This window comes from Panulirus ornatus, chromosome 59 (assembly GCF_036320965.1).
Source record: "Panulirus ornatus isolate Po-2019 chromosome 59, ASM3632096v1, whole genome shotgun sequence".
Taxonomy (NCBI): domain Eukaryota; kingdom Metazoa; phylum Arthropoda; class Malacostraca; order Decapoda; family Palinuridae; genus Panulirus; species Panulirus ornatus.
Genome location: NC_092282.1, coordinates 16,094,105 through 16,115,387, shown reverse-complemented (window position 1 = coordinate 16,115,387; position 21,283 = coordinate 16,094,105). Strand labels below are relative to the sequence as shown.

The window sequence follows — 21,283 nt, the reverse complement described above, 5'->3', positions numbered from 1 at the left end:
AGTGGGAGACCAAATTGGGTGGAAAGATGGAGTGAAAAAGATTTTGAGTAATCGGGGCCTGAACATGCAGGAGGGTGAAAGGCGTGCAAGGAATAGAGTGAATTGGAACACTGTGGTATACTGGGGTCGATGTGCTGTCAATGGATTGAACGAGGGCATGTGAAGCACCTGGGGTAAACCATGGAAAGTTCTGTGGGGCCTAGATGTGGAAAGGGAGCTGTGGTTTCGGTGCATTATACATAACAGCTAGAGACTGAGTGTGAACGAATGTGGCCTTTGTTGTCTTTTCCTAGCGCTACCTCGTGCACATGCAGGGGAAGGGGGTTTTTCATTTCATGTGTGGCGGGGTGGCGACGGGAATGAATAAAGACAGAGAGTATGAATTATGTACATGTGTATATATGTATATGTCTGTGTGTATATATATGTAGACATTGAGATGTAGAGGTATGTATATTTGCGTGTGTGGACGTGTATGTATATACATGTGTATGTGGGTGGGTTGGGCCATCCTTTCGTCTGTTTCCTTGCGCTACCTCGCTAACACGGGAAACAGCGACAAAGTAAAATAAATAAAATAAATATAAATAAGTATGGTGTTGTTTTGCGTATAAAATTTGGGGATGTGAATGGTAAAATCAGTCTTGTGTGAAGAACCAACTTAGTATGCAATGTAACCATTAAGAAGTGCTGGTATTGGTTTGGAGGATTAAGTTTCACTTTAGCACTGGAAATGGGTCAAGAATGTGTATACATGAATTTTTTTTCTTTTTATTTTGCTTTGTCGCTGTCTCCCGCGTTTGCGAGGTAGCGCAAGGAAACAGACGAAAGAAATGGCCCAACTCACCCCCATACATATGTATATACACACATGTCCACACACGCAAATATACATACCTATACATCTCAATGTACACATATATATACACATACAGACACATACATATATATCCATGCACACAACTCACACTGTCTGCCTTTATTCATTCCCATCGCCACCTCGCAACATATGGAATACCATCCCCCTCCCCCTTCATGTGTGCGGGGTAGCGCTAGGAAAAGACAACAAAGGCCTCATTCGTTCACACTGAGTCTCTAGCTGTCATGCAATAATGCCCGAAACCACAGCTCCCTTTCCACATCCAGGCCCCACACAGCTTTCCATGGTTTACCCCAGACGCTTCCCATGCCCTGATTCAATCCACTGACAGCACGTCAACCCCGGTATACCACATCGATCCAATTCACTCTATTCCTTGCCCGCCTTTCACCCTCCGGCATGTTCAGGCCCCGATCACTCAAAATCTTTTTCACTCCATCTTTCCACCTCCAATTTGGTCTCCCACTTCTCCTCGTTCCCTCCACCTCCGACACATATATCCTCTTGGTCAATCTTTCCTCACTCATTCTCTCCATGTGCCCAAACCATTTCAAAACACCCTCTTCTGCTGTCTCAACCACGCTCTTTTTATTTCCACATATCTCTCTTACCCTTACATAACTTACTCGATCAAACCACCTCACACCACACATTGTCCTCAAACATCTCATTTCCAGCACATCCGCCCTCCTGCGCACAACTCTATCCATAGCCCACGCCTCACAACCATACAACATTGTTGGAACCACTATTCCTTCAAACATAGCCATTTTTGCTTTCCGAGATAATGTTCTCGACTTCCACACATTCTTCAAGGCTCCCAGGATTTTCGCCCCCTTCCCCACCCTAGGATTCACTTCCGCTTCCATGGTTCCATCCGCTGCCAGATCCACTCCCAGATATCTAAAACACTTTACTTCATCCAGTTTTTCTCCATTCAAACTCACCTCCCAATTGACTTGACCCTCAACCCTACTGTACCTAATAACCTTGCTCTTATTCACATTTACTCTTAACTTTCTTCTTTCACACACTTTACCAAACTCAGTCACCAGCTTCTGCAGTTTCTCACATGAATCAGCCACCAGCGCTGTATCATCAGCGAACAACAACTGACTCACTTCCCAAGTTCTCTCATCCACAACAGACTTCATTCTTGCCCCTCTTTGCAAAACTCTTGCATTCACCTCCCTAACAACCCCATCCATAAACAAATTAAACAACCATGGAGACATCACACACCCCTGCCGCAAACCTACATTCACTGAGAACCAATCACTTTCCTCTCTTCCTACACGTACACATGCCTTACATCCTCGATAAAAACTTTTCACTGCTTCTAACAACTTGCCACCCACACCATATATTCTTAATACCTTCCACAGAGCATCTCTATCAACTCTATCATATGCCTTTTCCAGATCCATAAATGCTACATACAAATCCATTTGCTTTTCTAAGTATTTCTCACATATTTAGAATGTAAGAAAGTAAATTCTTGATTAATATGGGTAAAACTGAAAGTTGATGGAGAGAGATGGGTGATTATTGGTGCATATGCACCTGGGCATGAGAAGAAAGATCATGAGAGGCAAGTGTTTTGGGAGCAGCTGAATGAGTGTGTTTGTGGTTTTGATGCACGCGACCGGGTTATAGTGATGGGTGATTTGAATGCAAAGGTGAGTAATGTGGCAGTTGAGGGAATAATTGGTATACATGGGGTGTTCAGTGTTGTAAATGGAAATGGTGAAGAGCTTGTAGATTTATGTGATGAAAAAGGACTGGTGATTGGGAATACCTGGTTTAAAAAGTGAGATATACATAAGTATTCTTAATACCTTCCACAGAGCATCTCTATCAACTCTATCATATGCCTTCTCCAGATCCATAAATGCTACATACAAATCCATTTGCTTTTCTAAGTATTTCTCACATACATTCTTCAAAGCAAACACCTGATCCACACATCCTCTACCACTTCTGAAACCACACTGCTCTTCCCCAATCTGATGCTCTGTACATGCCTTCACCCTCTCAATCAATATCCTCCCATATAATTTACCAGGAATACTCAACAAACTTATACCTCTGTAATTTGAGCACTCACTCTTATCCCCTTTGCCTTTGTACAATGGCACTATGCACGCATTCCGCCAATCCTCAGGCACCTCACCATGAGTCATACATACATTAAATTACCTTACCAACCAGTCAACAATACAGTCACCCCCTTCTTTAATAAATTCCACTGCAATACCATCCAAACCTGCTGCCTTGCCGGCTTTCATCTTCCGCAAAGCTTTTACTACCTCTTCTCTGTTCACCAAATCATCTTCCCTAACCCTCTCACTTTGCACACCACCTCGACCAAAACACCCTATATCTGCCACTCTATCATCAAACACATTCAACAAACCTTCAAAATACTCACTCCATCTCCTTCTCACATCACCACTACTTGTGGGAGGCAAGTTGTTAGAAGCAGTGAAAAGTTTTTATAGAGGATGTAAGGCATGTGTACGTGTAGGAAGAGAGGAAAGTGATTGGTTCTCAGTGAATGTAGGTTTGCGGCAGGGGTGTGTGATGTCTCCATGGTTGTTTAATTTGTTTATGGATGGGGGTGTTAGGGAGGTGAATGCAAGAGTTTTGGAAAGAGGGGCAAGTATGATCTGTTGGGGATGAGAGAGCTTGGGAAGTGAGTCAGTTGTTGTTCGCTGATGATACAGCGCTGGTGGCTGATTCATGTGAGAAACTGCAGAAGCTGGTGACTGAGTTTGGTAAAGTGTGTGAAAGAAGAAAGTTAAGAGTAAATGTGAATAAGAGCAAGGTTATTAGGTACAGTAGGGTTGAGGGTCAAGTCAATTGGGAGGTGAGTTTGAATGGAGAAAAACTGGAGGAAGTGAAGTGTTTTAGATATCTGGGAGTGGATCTGGCAGCGGATGGAACCATGGAAGCGGAAGTGGATCATAGGGTGGGGGAGGGGGTGAAAATTCTGGGAGCCTTGAAGAATGTGTGGAAGTCGAGAACATTATCTCGGAAAGCAAAAATGGGTATGTTTGAAGGAATAGTGGTTCCAACAATGTTGTATGGTTGCAAGACGTGGGCTATGGATAGAGTTATGCGCAGGAGGATGGATGTGCTGGAAATGAGATGTTTGAGGACAATATGTGCTGTGAGGTGGTTTGATCGAGTAAGTAACGTAAGGGTAAGAGAGATGTGTGGAAATAAAAAGAGCGTGGTTGAGAGAGCAGAAGAGGGTGTTTTGAAATGGTTCGGGCACATGGAGAGAATGAGTGAGGAAAGATTGACCAAGAGAATATATGTGTCGGAGGTGGAGGGAACGAGGAGAAGAGGGAGACAAAATTGGAGGTGGAAAGATGGAGTGAAAAAGATTTTGTGTGATCGGGGCCTGAACATGCAGGAGGGTGAAAGGAGGGCAAGGAATAGAGTGAATTGGAGCGATGTGGTATACCGGGGTTGACGTGCTGTCAGTGGATTGAATCAAGGCATATGAAGCGTCTGGGGTAAACCATGGAAAGCTGTGTAGGTATGTATATTTGCATGTGTGGACGTATGTATATACATGTGTATGGGGGTGGGTTGGGCCATCTCTTTCGTCTGTTTCCTTGCGCTACCTCGCAAACGTGGGAGACAGCGACAAAGCAAAAAAAAAAATCTCCTTTCACATCTTGGTTACTTCCATACACATTCAGAAACTCTATCCGAGCTTTAAGAAACTGAAATACAAAAAGGGGAGGGTTTCCAGCCATCTTAGCTGCCTTTTATGACACACAGGGAATACAAGGTAGTATTTTTTGTTTCCTATCAAAACAGATATAGGGACAAAGATATTATGGTTGGTCACATATTGAGAATGAGTGAGGAAAGATTGACCAAGAGAATATATGTGTCAGAGGTGGAGGGAACGAGGAGAAGAGGGAGACCAAATTGGAGGTGGAAAGATGGAGTGAAAAAGATTTTGTGTGATCGGGGGCCTGAACATGCAGGAGGGTGAAAGGAGGGCAAGGAATAGAGTGAATTGGAACACTGTGGTATACTGGGGTCGATGTGCTGTCAATGGATTGAACGAGGGCATGTGAAGCACCTGGGGTAAACCATGGAAAGCTGTGTAGGTATGTATATTTGCGTGTGTGGACGTGTATGTATATACATGTGTATGGGGGTGGGTTGGGCCATTTCTTTCGTCTGTTTCCTTGCGCTACCTCGCAAACGTGGGAGACAGCGACAAAAAAAAAAAAAAACAAGAAAGTTATCAAAACTGGGGGTCACAGTAAACTGGAAGCACTCTGGACTTGCAATCCATGAGCAGTGGGTTAGATCCTACAGTCAAGCTAGATATGTGGGGTCATTCCTTACTGTGCTGTATATATATATATATATAATATATATATATATATTATATATATATATATATATAATATATATATATATATATAATATATATATATATATATATATATTATATATATATATATAATATATATATATATATTTATATTGGTCTGTTTTGGGGACTGAAATGATAACAGTCACATGAAGGACCTAGGCTTATCAATTTTTTATGAGATTTTTACAGCTTAATGTGGGCTACATTTTTATGTAAACTTATGAAAAAGATCCCACATGCTCACATCCTTACCATAGGTTTCCTTTTCCAATCTCTATTACAAATATGCCCAAATTACTTGATAATACTGAACAGAAAAATAAACTGAAAGAAAATATATGCCCTAAATTATGATAAAAAGCAAGCACTTTGGTTAAAAAGTGAAAACGGAAGCACACCCACCCATAAACTGGAACACGAGGTAGATGTCCTTATTGTTGTCTGCCCTCAATACGTTGAGCAGACGGATGACATTTGGGTGTGAGGAGAATTCCAATAGGAAGACTATCTCTCTGAAGTGCGTGGGCATCTGTTTCATTCCTAAAGGCATCAAAGATCTTCTTGACAGCCACCACTTCTCCAGTTCTTCGGTCAATGGCTTTCCATACAATGCCATAAGCCTGTCAAAAAAAAAAAAAAATCTCCTTTCACATCTTGGTTACTTCCATACACATTCAGACACTTCTAGCCGAGCCTTTAAGAAACTGAAATACAAAAAGGGGAGGGTTTCCAGCCATCTTAGCTGCCTTTTATGACACACAGGGAATACAAGGGTATATTTTTTGTTTCCTATCAAAACAGATATAGGGACAAAGATATTATGGTTGGTCACATATTGAGAATGAGTGAGGAAAGATTGACCAAGAGAATATATGTGTCAGAGGTGGAGGGAACGAGGAGAAGAGGGAGACCAAATTGGAGGTGGAAAGATGGAGTGAAAAAGATTTTGAGTAATCGGGCCTGAACATGCAGGAGGGTGAAAGGCGTGCAAGGAATAGAGTGAATTGGAACACTGTGGTATACTGGGGTCGATGTGCTGTCAATGGATTGAACGAGGGCATGTGAAGCACCTGGGGTAAACCATGGAAAGCTGTGTAGGTATGTATATTTGCGTGTGTGGACGTGTATGTATATACATGTGTATGGGGGTGGGTTGGGCCATTTCTTTCGTCTGTTTCCTTGCGCTACCTCGCAAACGTGGGAGACAGCGACAAAAAAAAAAAAAAATGAAAATGAAATTCAGTTGACTGCTCCATCTCTCCTGCAGTATAATTCTATTGCTGTTCACAAAATTTTATATGCTCTACCTTAATAATGCTCACAACAAATCCCTAAACTCCTTTCTGCCTCTTCTATACTTGAAGTGATGCTAAAAACAAATTCATGTGTGTGAGTCTGCGACTGCCAGCATGAAGTTACACAGAGTGGAAAATCACCTGTGGTAAGGTTGTATCAGAGTCAGTAGATGATGCACTCTTATTGAGGGGTTTTTCACTCCAAAGAAGTCCACTATTTCCCTACTGCTGACTGCAACAAGAGCCATGAAGCTACAAAAGAGCCCCACAAAAGGGGTGACTGTATTGTTGACTGGTTGGTAAGGTTATTTAATGTATGTATGACTCATGGTGAGGTGCCTGAGGATTGGCAGAATGCGTGCATAGTTCCATAGTACAAAGGCAAAGGGAATAAGAGTGAGTGCTCAAATTACAGAGGTATAAGTTTGTTGAGTATTCCTGGTAAATTATATGGGAGGATATTGATTGAGAGGGTGAAGGCATGTACAGAGCATCAGATTGGGGAAGAGCAGTGTGGTTTCAGAAGTGGTAGAGGATGTGTGGATCAGGTGTTTGCTTTGAAGAATGTATGTGAGAAATACTTAGAAAAGCAAATGGATTTGTATGTAGCATTTATGGATCTGGAGAAGGCATATGATAGAGTTGATAGAGATGCTCTGTGGAAGGTATTAAGAATATATGGTGTGGGAGGAAAGTTGTTAGAAGCAGTGAAAAGTTTTTATCGAGGATGTAAGGCATGTGTACGTGTAGGAAGAGAGGAAAGTGATTGGTTCTCAGTGAATGTAGGTTTGCGGCAGGGGTGTGTGATGTCTCCATGGTTGTTTAATTTGTTTATGGATGGGGTTGTTAGGGAGGTGAATGCAAGAGTTTTGGAAAGAGGGGCAAGTATGAAGTCTGTTGGGGATGAGAGAGCTTGGGAAGTGAGTCAGTTGTTGTTCGCTGATGATACAGCGCTGGTGGCTGATTCATGTGAGAAACTGCAGAAGCTGGTGACTGAGTTTGGTAAAGTGTGTGAAAGAAGAAAGTTAAGAGTAAATGTGAATAAGAGCAAGGTCATTAGGTACAGTAGGGTTGAGGGTCAAGTCAATTGGGAGGTGAGTTTGAATGGAGAAAAACTGGAGGAAGTGAAGTGTTTTAGATATCTGGGAGTGGATCTGGCAGCGGATGGAACCATGGAAGCGGAAGTGGATCATAGGGTGGGGGAGGGGGCGAAAATTCTGGGAGCCTTGAAGAATGTGTGGAAGTCGAGAACATTATCTCGGAAAGCAAAAATGGGTATGTTTGAAGGAATAGTGGTTCCAACAATGTTGTATGGTTGCGAGGCGTGGGCTATTGATAGAGTTGTGCGCAGGAGGATGGATGTGCTGGAAATGAGATGTTTGAGGACAATGTGTGGTGTGAGGTGGTTTGATCGAGTAAGTAACGTAAGGGTAAGAGAGATGCGTGGAAATAAAAAGAGCGTGGTTGAGAGAGCAGAAGAGGGTGTTTTGAAATGGTTCGGGCACATGGAGAGAATGAGTGAGGAAAGATTGACCAAGAGAATATATGTGTCAGAGGTGGAGGGAACGAGGAGAAGAGGGAGACCAAATTGGAGGTGGAAAGATGGAGTGAAAAAGATTTTGTGTGATCGGGGCCTGAACATGCAGGAGGGTGAAAGGAGGGCAAGGAATAGAGTGAATTGGAGCGAGGTGGTATACCGGGGTTGACGTGCTGTTGACGATGACGTGCAAGGCATGTGAAGCGTCTGGGGTAAACCATGGAAAGCTGTGTAGGTATGTATATTTGCGTGTGTGGACATATGTATATACATGTGTATGGGGGTGGGTTGGGCCATTTCTTTCGTCTGTTTCCTTGCGCTACCTCGCAAACGCGGGAGACAGCGACAGAGAAAAAAAAAAAATCTCCTTTCACATCTTGGTTACTTCCATACACATTCAGAAACTCTAGCCGAGCCTTTAAGAAACTGAAATACAAAAAGGGGAGGGTTTCCAGCCATCTTAGCTGCCTTTTATGACACACAGGGAATACAAGGGTAGTATTTTTTGTTTCCTATCAAAACAGATATAGGGACAAAGATATTATGGTTTGGTCACATATTGAGAATGAGTGAGGAAAGATTGACAAAGAGGATATATGTGTCAGAGGTGGAGGGAATGAGAAGTGGGAGACCAAATTGGGTGGAAAGATGGAGTGAAAAAGATTTTGAGTAATCGGGGCCTGAACATGCAGGAGGGTGAAAGGCGTGCAAGGAATAGAGTGAATTGGAACACTGTGGTATACTGGGGTCGATGTGCTGTCAATGGATTGAACGAGGGCATGTGAAGCACCTGGGGTAAACCATGGAAAGTTCTGTGGGGCCTAGATGTGGAAAGGGACCTGTGGTTTCGGTGCATTATACATAACAGCTAGAGACTGAGTGTGAACGAATGTGGCCTTTGTTGTCTTTTCCTAGCGCTACCTCGTGCACATGCAGGAGAAGGGGGTTTTTCATTTCATGTGTGGCGGGGTGGCGACGGGAATGAATAAAGACAGAGAGTATGAATTATGTACATGTGTATATATGTATATGTCTATGTGTATATATATGTAGATGTTGAGATGTAGAGGTATGTATATTTGCGTGTGTGGACGTGTATGTATATACATGTGTATGTGGGTGGGTTGGGCCATCCTTTCGTCTGTTTCCTTGCGCTACCTCGCTAACACGGGAAACAGCGACAAAGTAATATAAATAAAATAAATATAAATAAGTATGGAGTTGTTTTGCGTATAAAATTTGGGGATGTGAATGGTAAAATCAGTCTTGTGTGAAGAACCAACTTAGTATGCAATGTAACCATTAAGAAGTGCTGGTATTGGTTTGGAGGTTTAAGTTTCACTTTAGCACTGGAAATGGGTCAAGAATGTGTATACATGAATTTTTTTTTCTTTTTATTTTGCTTTGTCGCTGTCTCCCGCGTTTGCGAGGTAGCGCAAGGAAACAGACGAAAGAAATGGCCCAACTCACCCCCATACATATGTATATACACACATGTCCACACACACAAATATACATACCTATACATCTCAATGTACATATATATATATACACATACAGACACATACATATCTATCCATGCACACAATTCACACTGTCTGCCTTTATTCATTCCCATCGCCACCTCGCAACATATGGAATACCATCCCCCTCCCCCTTCATGTGTGCGGGGTAGCGCTAGGAAAAGACAACAAAGGCCTCATTCATTCACACTGAGTCTCTAGCTGTCATGCAATAATGCCCGAAACCACAGCTCCCTTTCCACATCCAGGCCCCACACAGCTTTCCATGGTTTACCCCAGACGCTTCACATGCCCTGATTCAATCCACTGACAGCACGTCAACCCCGGTATACCACATCGATCCAATTCACTCTATTCCTTGCCCGCCTTTCACCCTCCTGCATGTTCAGGCCCCGATCACTCAAAATCTTTTTCACTCCATCTTTCCACCTCCAATTTGGTCTCCCACTTCTCCTCGTTCCCTCCACCTCCGACACATATATCCTCTTGGTCAATCTTTCCTCACTCATTCTCTCCATGTGCCCAAACCATTTCAAAACACCCTCTTCTGCAGTCTCAACCACGCTCTTTTTATTTCCACATATCTCTCTTACCCTTACATTACTTACTCGATCAAACCACCTCACACCACACATTGTCCTCAAACATCTCATTTCCAGCACATCCGCCCTCCTGCGCACAACTCTATCCATAGCCCACGCCTCACAACCATACAACATTGTTGGAACCACTATTCCTTCAAACATAGCCATTTTTGCTTTCCGAGATAATGTTCTCGACTTCCACACATTCTTCAAGGCTCCCAGGATTTTCGCCCCCTTCCCCACCCTAGGATTCACTTCCGCTTCCATGGTTCCATCCGCTGCCAGATCCACTCCCAGATATCTAAAACACTTTACTTCATCCAGTTTTTCTCCATTCAAACTCACCTCCCAATTGACTTGACCCTCAACCCTACTGTACCTAATAACCTTGCTCTTATTCACATTTACTCTTAACTTTCTTCTTTCACACACTTTACCAAACTCAGTCACCAGCTTCTGCAGTTTCTCACATGAATCAGCCACCAGCGCTGTATCATCAGCGAACAACAACTGACTCACTTCCCAAGCTCTCTCATCCACAACAGACTTCATTCTTGCCCCTCTTTGCAAAACTCTTGCATTCACCTCCCTAACAACCCCATCCATAAACAAATTAAACAACCATGGAGACATCACACACCCCTGCCGCAAACCTACATTCACTGAGAACCAATCACTTTCCTCTCTTCCTACACGTACACATGCCTTACATCCTCGATAAAAACTTTTCACTGCTTCTAACAACTTGCCACCCACACCATATATTCTTAATACCTTCCACAGAGCATCTCTATCAACTCTATCATATGCCTTTTCCAGATCCATAAATGCTACATACAAATCCATTTGCTTTTCTAAGTATTTCTCACATATTTAGAATGTAAGAAAGTAAATTCTTGATTAATATGGGTAAAACTGAAAGTTGATGGAGAGAGATGGGTGATTATTGGTGCATATGCACCTGGGCATGAGAAGAAAGATCATGAGAGGCAAGTGTTTTGGGAGCAGCTGAATGAGTGTGTTAGTGGTTTTGATGCACGCGACCGGGTTATAGTGATGGGTGATTTGAATGCAAAGGTGAGTAATGTGGCAGTTGAGGGAATAATTGGTATACATGGGGTGTTCAGTGTTGTAAATGGAAATGGTGAAGAACTTGTAGATTTATGTGCTGAAAAAGGACTGGTGATTGGGAATACCTGGTTTAAAAAGCGAGATATACATAAGTATTCTTAATACCTTCCACAGAGCATCTCTATCAACTCTATCATATGCCTTCTCCAGATCCATAAATGCTACATACAAATCCATTTGCTTTTCTAAGTATTTCTCACATACATTCTTCAAAGCAAACACCTGATCCACACATCCTCTACCACTTCTGAAACCACACTGCTCTTCCCCAATCTGATGCTCTGTACATGCCTTCACCCTCTCAATCAATATCCTCCCATATAATTTACCAGGAATACTCAACAAACTTATACCTCTGTAATTTGAGCACTCACTCTTATCCCCTTTGCCTTTGTACAATGGCACTATGCACGCATTCCGCCAATCCTCAGGCACCTCACCATGAGTCATACATACATTAAATTACCTTACCAACCAGTCAACAATACAGTCACCCCCTTCTTTAATAAATTCCACTGCAATACCATCCAAACCTGCTGCCTTGCCGGCTTTCATCTTCCGCAAAGCTTTTACTACCTCTTCTCTGTTCACCAAATCATCTTCCCTAACCCTCTCACTTTGCACACCACCTCGACCAAAACACCCTATATCTGCCACTCTATCATCAAACACATTCAACAAACCTTCAAAATACTCACTCCATCTCCTTCTCACATCACCACTACTTGTGGGAGGCAAGTTGTTAGAAGCAGTGAAAAGTTTTTATAGAGGATGTAAGGCATGTGTACGTGTAGGAAGAGAGGAAAGTGATTGGTTCTCAGTGAATGTAGGTTTGCGGCAGGGGTGTGTGATGTCTCCATGGTTGTTTAATTTGTTTATGGATGGGGGTGTTAGGGAGGTGAATGCAAGAGTTTTGGAAAGAGGGGCAAGTATGATCTGTTGGGGATGAGAGAGCTTGGGAAGTGAGTCAGTTGTTGTTCGCTGATGATACAGCGCTGGTGGCTGATTCATGTGAGAAACTGCAGAAGCTGGTGACTGAGTTTGGTAAAGTGTGTGAAAGAAGAAAGTTAAGAGTAAATGTGAATAAGAGCAAGGTTATTAGGTACAGTAGGGTTGAGGGTCAAGTCAATTGGGAGGTGAGTTTGAATGGAGAAAAACTGGAGGAAGTGAAGTCTTTTAGATATCTGGGAGTGGATCTGGCAGCGGATGGAACCATGGAAGCGGAAGTGGATCATAGGGTGGGGGAGGGGGTGAAAATTCTGGGAGCCTTGAAGAATGTGTGGAAGTCGAGAACATTATCTCGGAAAGCAAAAATGGGTATGTTTGAAGGAATAGTGGTTCCAACAATGTTGTATGGTTGCAAGACGTGGGCTATGGATAGAGTTATGCGCAGGAGGATGGATGTGCTGGAAATGAGATGTTTGAGGACAATATGTGCTGTGAGGTGGTTTGATCGAGTAAGTAACGTAAGGGTAAGAGAGATGTGTGGAAATAAAAAGAGCGTGGTTGAGAGAGCAGAAGAGGGTGTTTTGAAATGGTTCGGGCACATGGAGAGAATGAGTGAGGAAAGATTGACCAAGAGAATATATGTGTCGGAGGTGGAGGGAACGAGGAGAAGAGGGAGACCAAATTGGAGGTGGAAAGATGGAGTGAAAAAGATTTTGTGTGATCGGGGCCTGAACATGCAGGAGGGTGAAAGGAGGGCAAGGAATAGAGTGAATTGGAGTGATGTGGTATACCGGGGTTGACGTGCTGTCAGTGGATTGAATCAAGGCATATGAAGCGTCTGGGGTAAAGCATGGAAAGCTGTGTAGGTATGTATATTTGCGTGTGTGGACGTATGTATATACATGTGTATGGGGGTGGGTTGGGCCATCTCTTTCGTCTGTTTCCTTGCGCTACCTCGCAAACGTGGGAGACAGCGACAAAAAAAAAAAGAAAAAAAAAAAAAAAAAAAAAAATACATAAGTATACGTATGTAAGTAGGAGAGATGGCCAGAGAGCGTTATTGGATTACGTGTTAATTGACAGGCGCGTGAAAGAGAGACTTCTGGATGTAAAGGTGCTGAGAGGTGCAACTGGAGGGATGTCTGATCATTATCTTGTGGCTAAGGTGAAGATTTGTATGGGTTTTCAGAAAAGAGAGTGAATGTTGGGGTGAAGAGGGTGGTGAGAGTAAGTGAGCTTGGGAAGGAGACCTGTGTGAGGAAGTACCAGGAGAGACTGAGTACAGAATGGAAAAAGGTGAGAACAATGGAAGTAAGGGGAGTGGGGGAGGAATGGGATGTATTTAGGGAATCAGTGATGGATTGCGCAAAAGATGCTTATGGCATGAGAAGCGTGGGAGGTGGGTTGATTAGAAAGGGTAGTGAGTGGTGGGATGAAGAAGTAAGATTATTAGCGAAAGAGAAGAGAGAGGCATTTGGACGATTTTTGCAGGGAAAAAATGCAACTGAGTGGGAGATGTATAAAAGAAAGAGACAGGAGGTCAAGAGAAAGGTGCAAGAGGTGAAAAAGAGGGCAAATGAGAGTTGGGGTGAGAGAGTATCATTAAATTTTAGGGAGAATAAAATGATGTTCTGGAAGGAGGTAAATAAAGTGCGTAAGACAAGGGAGCAAATGGGAACTTCAGTGAAGGGCACTAATGGGGAAGTGATAACAAGTAGTGGTGATGTGAGGAGATGGAGTGAGTATTTTGAAGGTTTGTTGAATGTGTTTGATGATAGAGTGGCAGATATAGGGTGTCTTGGTCGAGGTGGTGTGCAAAGTGAGAGGGTTGGGGAAAATGATTTGGTAAACAGAGAAGAGGTAGTAAAAGCTTTGTGGAAGATGAAAGCCGGCAAGGCAGCAGGTTTGGATGGTATTGCAGTGGAATTTATTAAAAAAGGGGGTGACTGTATTGTTGACTGGTTGGTAAGGTTATTTAATGTATGTATGACTCATGGTGAGGTGCCTGAGGATTGGCAGAATGCGTGCATAGTTCCATAGTACAAAGGCAAAGGGAATAAGAGTGAGTGCTCAAATTACAGAGGTATAAGTTTGTTGAGTATTCCTGGTAAATTATATGGGAGGGTATTGACTGAGAGGGTGAAGGCATGTACAGAGCATCAGATTGGGGAAGAGCAGTGTGGTTTCAGAAGTGGTAGAGGATGTGTGGATCAGGTGTTTGCTTTGAAGAATACATGAATTATGGGGATGTATTCACTGACTCATTCAGTGTAAATGGAAACAGGGTTTGACAAAGCATACATAATTATTGGTAAATAAAAGTGAAAGCAAAACACTAACCCACTTATTTCAAGTGGAAAATGGCATAATCACATGTTAGACTTTACCTTATGTCAGTTCAATAAAAGATGACTCACTTTGAGGTCTCTATGTATAACAGAGCCTGAGTGGAGGTAACGGGCAGCTCGGAACAGCTGATACATTATGTAGCGACGGTGGATGTCTTCCAAAACATTGCCTTTCTTGATAACATTATGGAGGTCAGTCTCTGTAGAAACCAAAATCAAACTTACAAACTGAAAAACTGAGTGTTATGACTACTACAACTAAAATGAACACCAAATTCTTCAAGCTAATAAAAAAAAGTCTTGTATTTTACAATAACATTAGAATTTGAATACTTTTCCTTTGCTGAAAAAATATGTCTAAAAGAAATGAAAGAAGATATATCTGCAAGAAGTAAAAAGTATAGTAAATAAAGTAGAAATTATGTATTCAATGGGGTTACATGTTTATGATGTTCATCAACTTTTCTCTTTTTTTCTGCTCTCCCTCCCTAATACCCAAATTCTGTTTAACTCATAAAACAAATATTCACACTCGAAATACAAAATGTGTTAAGAAATACCTTAAAATAATCTGAAATATCTTGTCATTAGAAGAAAAGAATATAAATTCCCCCCCACTGTATTTGCCTAAGTAAATATGGGTTCCATTCTGCATATTCCTAATTGCCAGCTTCCCAACTTCTACAAGTACTTTTGAATAATTAAAATTTCTAAGTATGAGCGTATGGTTTATAAAAGCATTATGTGGAGAAACACTCTACACCATGTTACGTAATGATGGTATCCTTGCAAAGCAATGTATTTGCCTGTCTAGGTAATGTAACTAACCAGTTTTGGTGCAAGTTTCTAATATGTAACCATCGTACATATACATGTATGACCATCATAGTTGTATAAACTGAATATCAAAATGTCATACAAATTAACATTTCATTTCAGTGCAATCAAACCATAAATGAAGTAAGATGTTTACAAGAGATTTGTAGCTAACAAAAATAATAGTATTTGCACAAAAAGTACATAGACAATCCCATGAATGAGGCTGGAGAGGAAAAGGTGGTAATGATGGCTGAGTGTGGAAGGTAGCCAGCAGGCAAGTGGTGAGCAAGTAGTTACGACAACCTCTATCCTTCACTGACTCGCTCACTTTCCACTCTTACGCCTCTCAACTTTTGAGATTCGTTCTTACTATAGATATCTCTTACCTACCTTAATTTTACATAAAAATATTGGCACGATACATCCTTTATCAATAGTGTTCACCACCTATACCATACAACTGATATAAGCTAATACTGATCCTTTTAAAGTTGTTTAATCCTGCTGGGTCATTTCAGCCTGTATATGTTCTATTAATGTCATCTTCAACAGAGGAAGGGGGCCCCATGATCACAGTATGTTGAAGCATGAAGCAGGGATTAGCTCTTCATTTCCCTTTCTGGGTTGATTTTTTGTTAAGTAGTCTTTTACTAGTTTATTGACTAAAACTATAAAGACAAGCATCAATGAGTTAAATGGGTCAGCAGGTATTTGTCAAAACAGAAGGTAAAAGATGTTGCCTATGCATCTGAGAAAAATTGCTGGTTGTGGGTAATAAAAAAAAAAAAAAACAAGAAAGTTATCAAAACTGGGGGTCACAGTAAACTGGAAGCACTCTGGACTTGCAATCCATGAGCAGTGGGTTAGATCCTACAGTCAAGCTAGATATGTGGGGTCATTCTTACTGTGCTGTATATATATATATATATTGGTCTGTTTTGGGGACTGAAATGATAACAGTCACATGAAGGACCTAGGCTTATCAATTTTTTATGAGATTTTTACAGCTTTAATGTTGGGCTACATTTTTATGTAAACTTATGAAAAAGATCCCACATGCTCACATCCTTACCATAGGTTTCCTTTTCCAATCTCTATTACAAATATGCCCAAATTACTTGATAATACTGAACAGAAAAATAAACTGAAAGAAAATATATGCCCTAAATTATGATAAAAAGCAAGCACTTTGGTTAAAAAGTGAAAACGGAAGCACACCCACCCATAAACTGGAACACGAGGTAGATGTCCTTATTGTTGTCTGCCCTCAATACGTTGAGCAGACGGATGACATTTGGGTGTGAGGAGAATTCCAATAGGAAGACTATCTCTCTGAAGGTGCGCTGGGCATCTGTTTCATTCCTAAAGGCATCAAAGATCTTCTTGACAGCCACCACTTCTCCAGTTCTTCGGTCAATGGCTTTCCATACAATGCCATAAGCCTGTCAAAAAAAAAAAAAAAATGAAAATGAAATTCAGTTGACTGCTCCCATCTCTCCTGCAGTATAATTCTATTGCTGTTCACAAAATTTTATATGCTCTACCTTAATAATGCTCACAACAAATCCCTAAACTCCTTTCTGCCTCTTCTATACTTGAAGTGATGCTAAAAAACAAATTCATGTGTGTGAGTCTGCGACTGCCAGCATGAAGTTACACAGAGTGGAAAATCACCTGTGGTAAGGTTGTATCAGAGTCAGTAGATGATGCACTCTTATTGAGGGGTTTTTCACTCCAAAGAAGTCCACTATTTCCCTACTGCTGACTGCAACAAGAGCCATGAAGCTACAAAAGAGCCCCACAAAAGGGGTGATGATGAGGAGGAGTTTGGGATGAATGGTGGCAGGAGGGAATTGGGGAGGAATGGTGACAAGAGAGCTCATGAGGAGTGTTGGTGAGTAGTTGTGAAGGAATGATGATATGGGGGGAGTTGGGAGGAGTGGTGGTAAGGAGGAATGCTGGCATGGGAAAAGATCTGGGAAAGAATAATTGTGAGGGGGGGAAATGGGGAAAACTGGTGGCTAAGGGGGGATGGGGGAGCAGTGGCAAGAGGGGTGGTGGTGAGGGAGAATTGAGGAGGGGTGGTGGTAAAGGGGAGTTGGGAGGGTTGGATGGAGAAGGGTGGTAGAAAGGGGTATTTGGGGAGGGGTAACTGGAGAGGGGCGACGATGAGGGTTAGTTGGGGAGGGAAGGGGTAGACGGGGTGGGGGTGTTGGGGAGGGGTGGGGAGTTAGGGAAGGATGGCGATAAGAAGAAACTGGAGAGGGATGGTCATGAGGGGAAGTTGGGGAGGGGTTGTAGTGAGGGGGAGTTGGGCAGGAATGGTGGTGGTGGTGAGGGAAATTCGGGGAGGAATGGAGACAAGGAAGAGGAGGAGGGGTCTCGAGGGAGGTGGTATCGTAAGAAGAGGGAAGGAAAAATAAATGAAAAATAAAGAAGGAATATGGAGGATGAAAGTAATAAAAGAGAAGAAGAGAGACACGGCTGGGGCCAGGGAGGGGAAGAACATGACACCACCATCGTTACACCTCCCGCTGCGTGTGGCCAACTACCCGCCCAGCACCCCACCCACCTTCCACGTGTGACCCACCGCCAGTTTGTCACTCTTAACCATCAAACTTTCTCCCTGTGACCCACAGCCTGCCCATCACCCATACACCTCCTGATATTATTTATAGTAGTACAACACACACACACACACACACACACACACATATATATATATATATATATATATATATATATATATATATATATATATATATATATATATATATCATACAAAGCTCCATCAGCCAGGATCGAACCTGGCTGATGGAGCTTTGTATGTTCTATGAAGGTGCGCGTTCATATACACTTTATTCGTATATATATATATATATATATATATATATATATATATATATATATATATATATATATATATATATATTTATTATAATTTATCGCTGTCTCCCGTGTTAGCGAGGTAGCGCAACCCACCCACATACACATGTATATACATACACGCACATATACATACTTATACATTTCAACGTATACATACATATACATACGCAGACATATACATATATACGCATGTACATATTCCTACTTGCTGCCTTCATCCACTCTCGTCGCCACCCCGCCACACATGAAATGGCACCCCCCTCCCCTCGCGCGCGCGCGGGGTAGCGCTAGGAAAAGACAACGAAGACCACATTCGTTCACACCAGCAGTCAGTGATGATGGTTATGAAGGTGAAGTCGCACTTCAGTAATTCAAATTGTACTGAACGTGTTGTACAGCATGTGCAGAAAAATCGTTAGAATTACATTACATGAACTACTGAAGAGCGATTTCACCTTCATATATATATATATATATATATATATATATATATATATATATATATATATATATATATACACACACACACACAAATATAGTACGTATGTATGCGTTCTTTAATAGAATACATACCACCTTCCAAGAGCCAGGATTCGAACCCAGGGTCCTTCGCGTGGTAGTCGGGAACTCTAACAGATAGGCTGTGATCGCCCCGATGTTCATGGATGTGAGACTAAGGGTATTTAATTACTTGTAATGGAATAGTCAATTCCCTATTAGGGTCGATCATAGCCTAGTAGTTAGCGTTCCCGACATCCACGAAAAACTGTCCTGGGTTCGAATCCTGGCTCTTGGAAGGTATTATGAGTTCTATGAAAGTGCGCCATCATAAGCACTATGTTCGCGTATATATATATATATATATATATATATATATATATATATATATATATATATATATATATATATATATATAATGAAAGCGCACTTAATTTCAATTATTCAACATGATTTTTTATGCGTGTGGCATAACACATTTTAAATAAAATATGAACTTCTGAAGAGCGATTTCACCTTCATAACTATCATTACAGACTAGTATATCTGTATATATATATATATATATATATATATATATATATATATATATATATATATATATATATATATATATATATAAACCGTTGGTTCAATTTAAAGGAAAACAACTTTGTGGTACCCAGTTTTGTCATCTGAAGTTATTAATGATAAACTGGATCAGATTTATTAACAGCGGAAACCGATGAAGAGATGTGGAATAACCTCAGAAGTACAACACTTTCTCTTGACAGAATCATCGTCCCTAGAAAGGTGGATAGGAACTGTGAGAGGGTAGAAGTGGGCTGAATGAATTAAGACCTGAATGACAAGGTAACCGAGTCTAGTGGCGAAAAATCAGGGCCGAGAAATGCAATTAAGAGAAAAAGAAAGACAGTAAGGGGGAAAAAATCAAAACCATTAAGGAAAAGAAAATGAATATCTAAGAACGTGAAACAGAATTCTACAAAATGTATGTTAAAAGGCATGAAAAATCATGGATAGAATTGGCTCATCAAATGATAATGAGACAAACAAAATGCACGAAGGAAATCAAATCCTTTCCTTAACGGTTAGTTCAACTTGGCGATCACCATCAAAGATCTGTTTGTTTAACACACCACAAGGCCAAAACATATTTCTGGGCACCGAGTACGAGACAGTCATCAAAAATACTGAATACAACAAAGTGCTTACGAACTTTGACAAACTGAATCCGAACAAATCAACTGATCCAGACGATATCTCCCACAGAATACTCAAAGCAGCTTTTCCGATCAACAAAGTGTTAATAAAATCACAGCCTAGTGAGTGGAAATCAGCGAACGAAACATCAATTTCCAAAGGCAAATGTGCTTCGAACAATCGCTCAATTAGCTTCACTTCGGATCTAGGTAAAGTATTATAAACAATTGCTAGAGATGAAATCTTTAAATTCTTAAAAGAAAATAGAAAATAACCTAACCAGCATCACTGTTTCCTGAATGAAATACCATGGTCAGCAAATACGATTGTATTCTTTATAGCCATATATGTATCACAACTGGGACCCGAGGTATCCTCTTGTGTTATATAGACTTGATCTTATGCACAGCTTTCGATAAATAATCACATAAAAGATTACTATATGAAACAGACCAAACCTAAGGGTGGATAGCTAACTGGTTCTCTGAACGGATGCAAAAAGTGGCATCAAACTGGGAACCAGCCGAGTGACTTCGCGTGTCTGGCGGAGTTCCACAATCCTCGGTCCTGGGATTCGTTCTCTTCATTACCTACATCACTGACCTTAAGACAGAGACTCACGAACACAATGTCAAAACTTACCGGCAAACATGAAACTGGGAAACAAAAGCCAACTCTAGGGAAGACCGCACGAAGATTCAGAGGGCTTTAGACGAACTGATAAAAATAGCCATAAACATAAGAAATGGATTTCAACGTAGACGACGGCCAAGTCTTTGCTCTCTGGTGCCAAAATTCATAAATCATGGATACAAAGTGCTTATTAAATCTCAACAAGACGTTCACGAGGGCCTTGGCGTAACTATCAGTAATGTCTAAATACTGTAAACAATACCTTGTTAACAAGCCAAGCCAAGAGGATGTTACGGTTCACAGCAAGAAATATAAACTACAAAACCAAAGAGACCTTGTTCACCCTCTACAATATTCTGGTTAGACCTCATCTGGATTTCGCTGTTCAGTCCTGGTCACTCAACCTGATCAAAGATGAGAGACACCTGAGCGAATGCAAAGAAGAGCAACCAAACTAATCCCTTCACTCAGAAATAAGTGTTATGAGGACAGACTCGGAGACAAAATCATTCTTCCGGAGAAAGCGTAGACTCCGAGACCTCGCAGACGTGTTCAACGTATTTTACCGTATTTTACTAAATAATTTC

The 21,283-nt window shown here is 41.5% G+C and overlaps 1 protein-coding gene across 2 annotated transcripts in view; it reads right to left on the bottom strand.

Moving 5' to 3' along the window:
• The window catches only part of LOC139767132 (extracellular signal-regulated kinase 2-like), a 288,409-nt gene that overhangs the window by 39,282 nt on the left and 227,844 nt on the right, over positions 1-21,283 (bottom strand). For both annotated transcript variants that reach the window (XM_071696155.1, XM_071696154.1), the window contains exons 2-3: positions 16,696-16,915; positions 14,724-14,854 (exon numbers count right to left, since the gene is read on the bottom strand). In XM_071696155.1, the coding sequence (XP_071552256.1) occupies positions 14,724-14,854; positions 16,696-16,699 (135 nt within the window). In that variant the 5' untranslated portion in view covers positions 16,700-16,915. The remainder of the gene's footprint in view (positions 1-14,723; positions 14,855-16,695; positions 16,916-21,283) is intronic.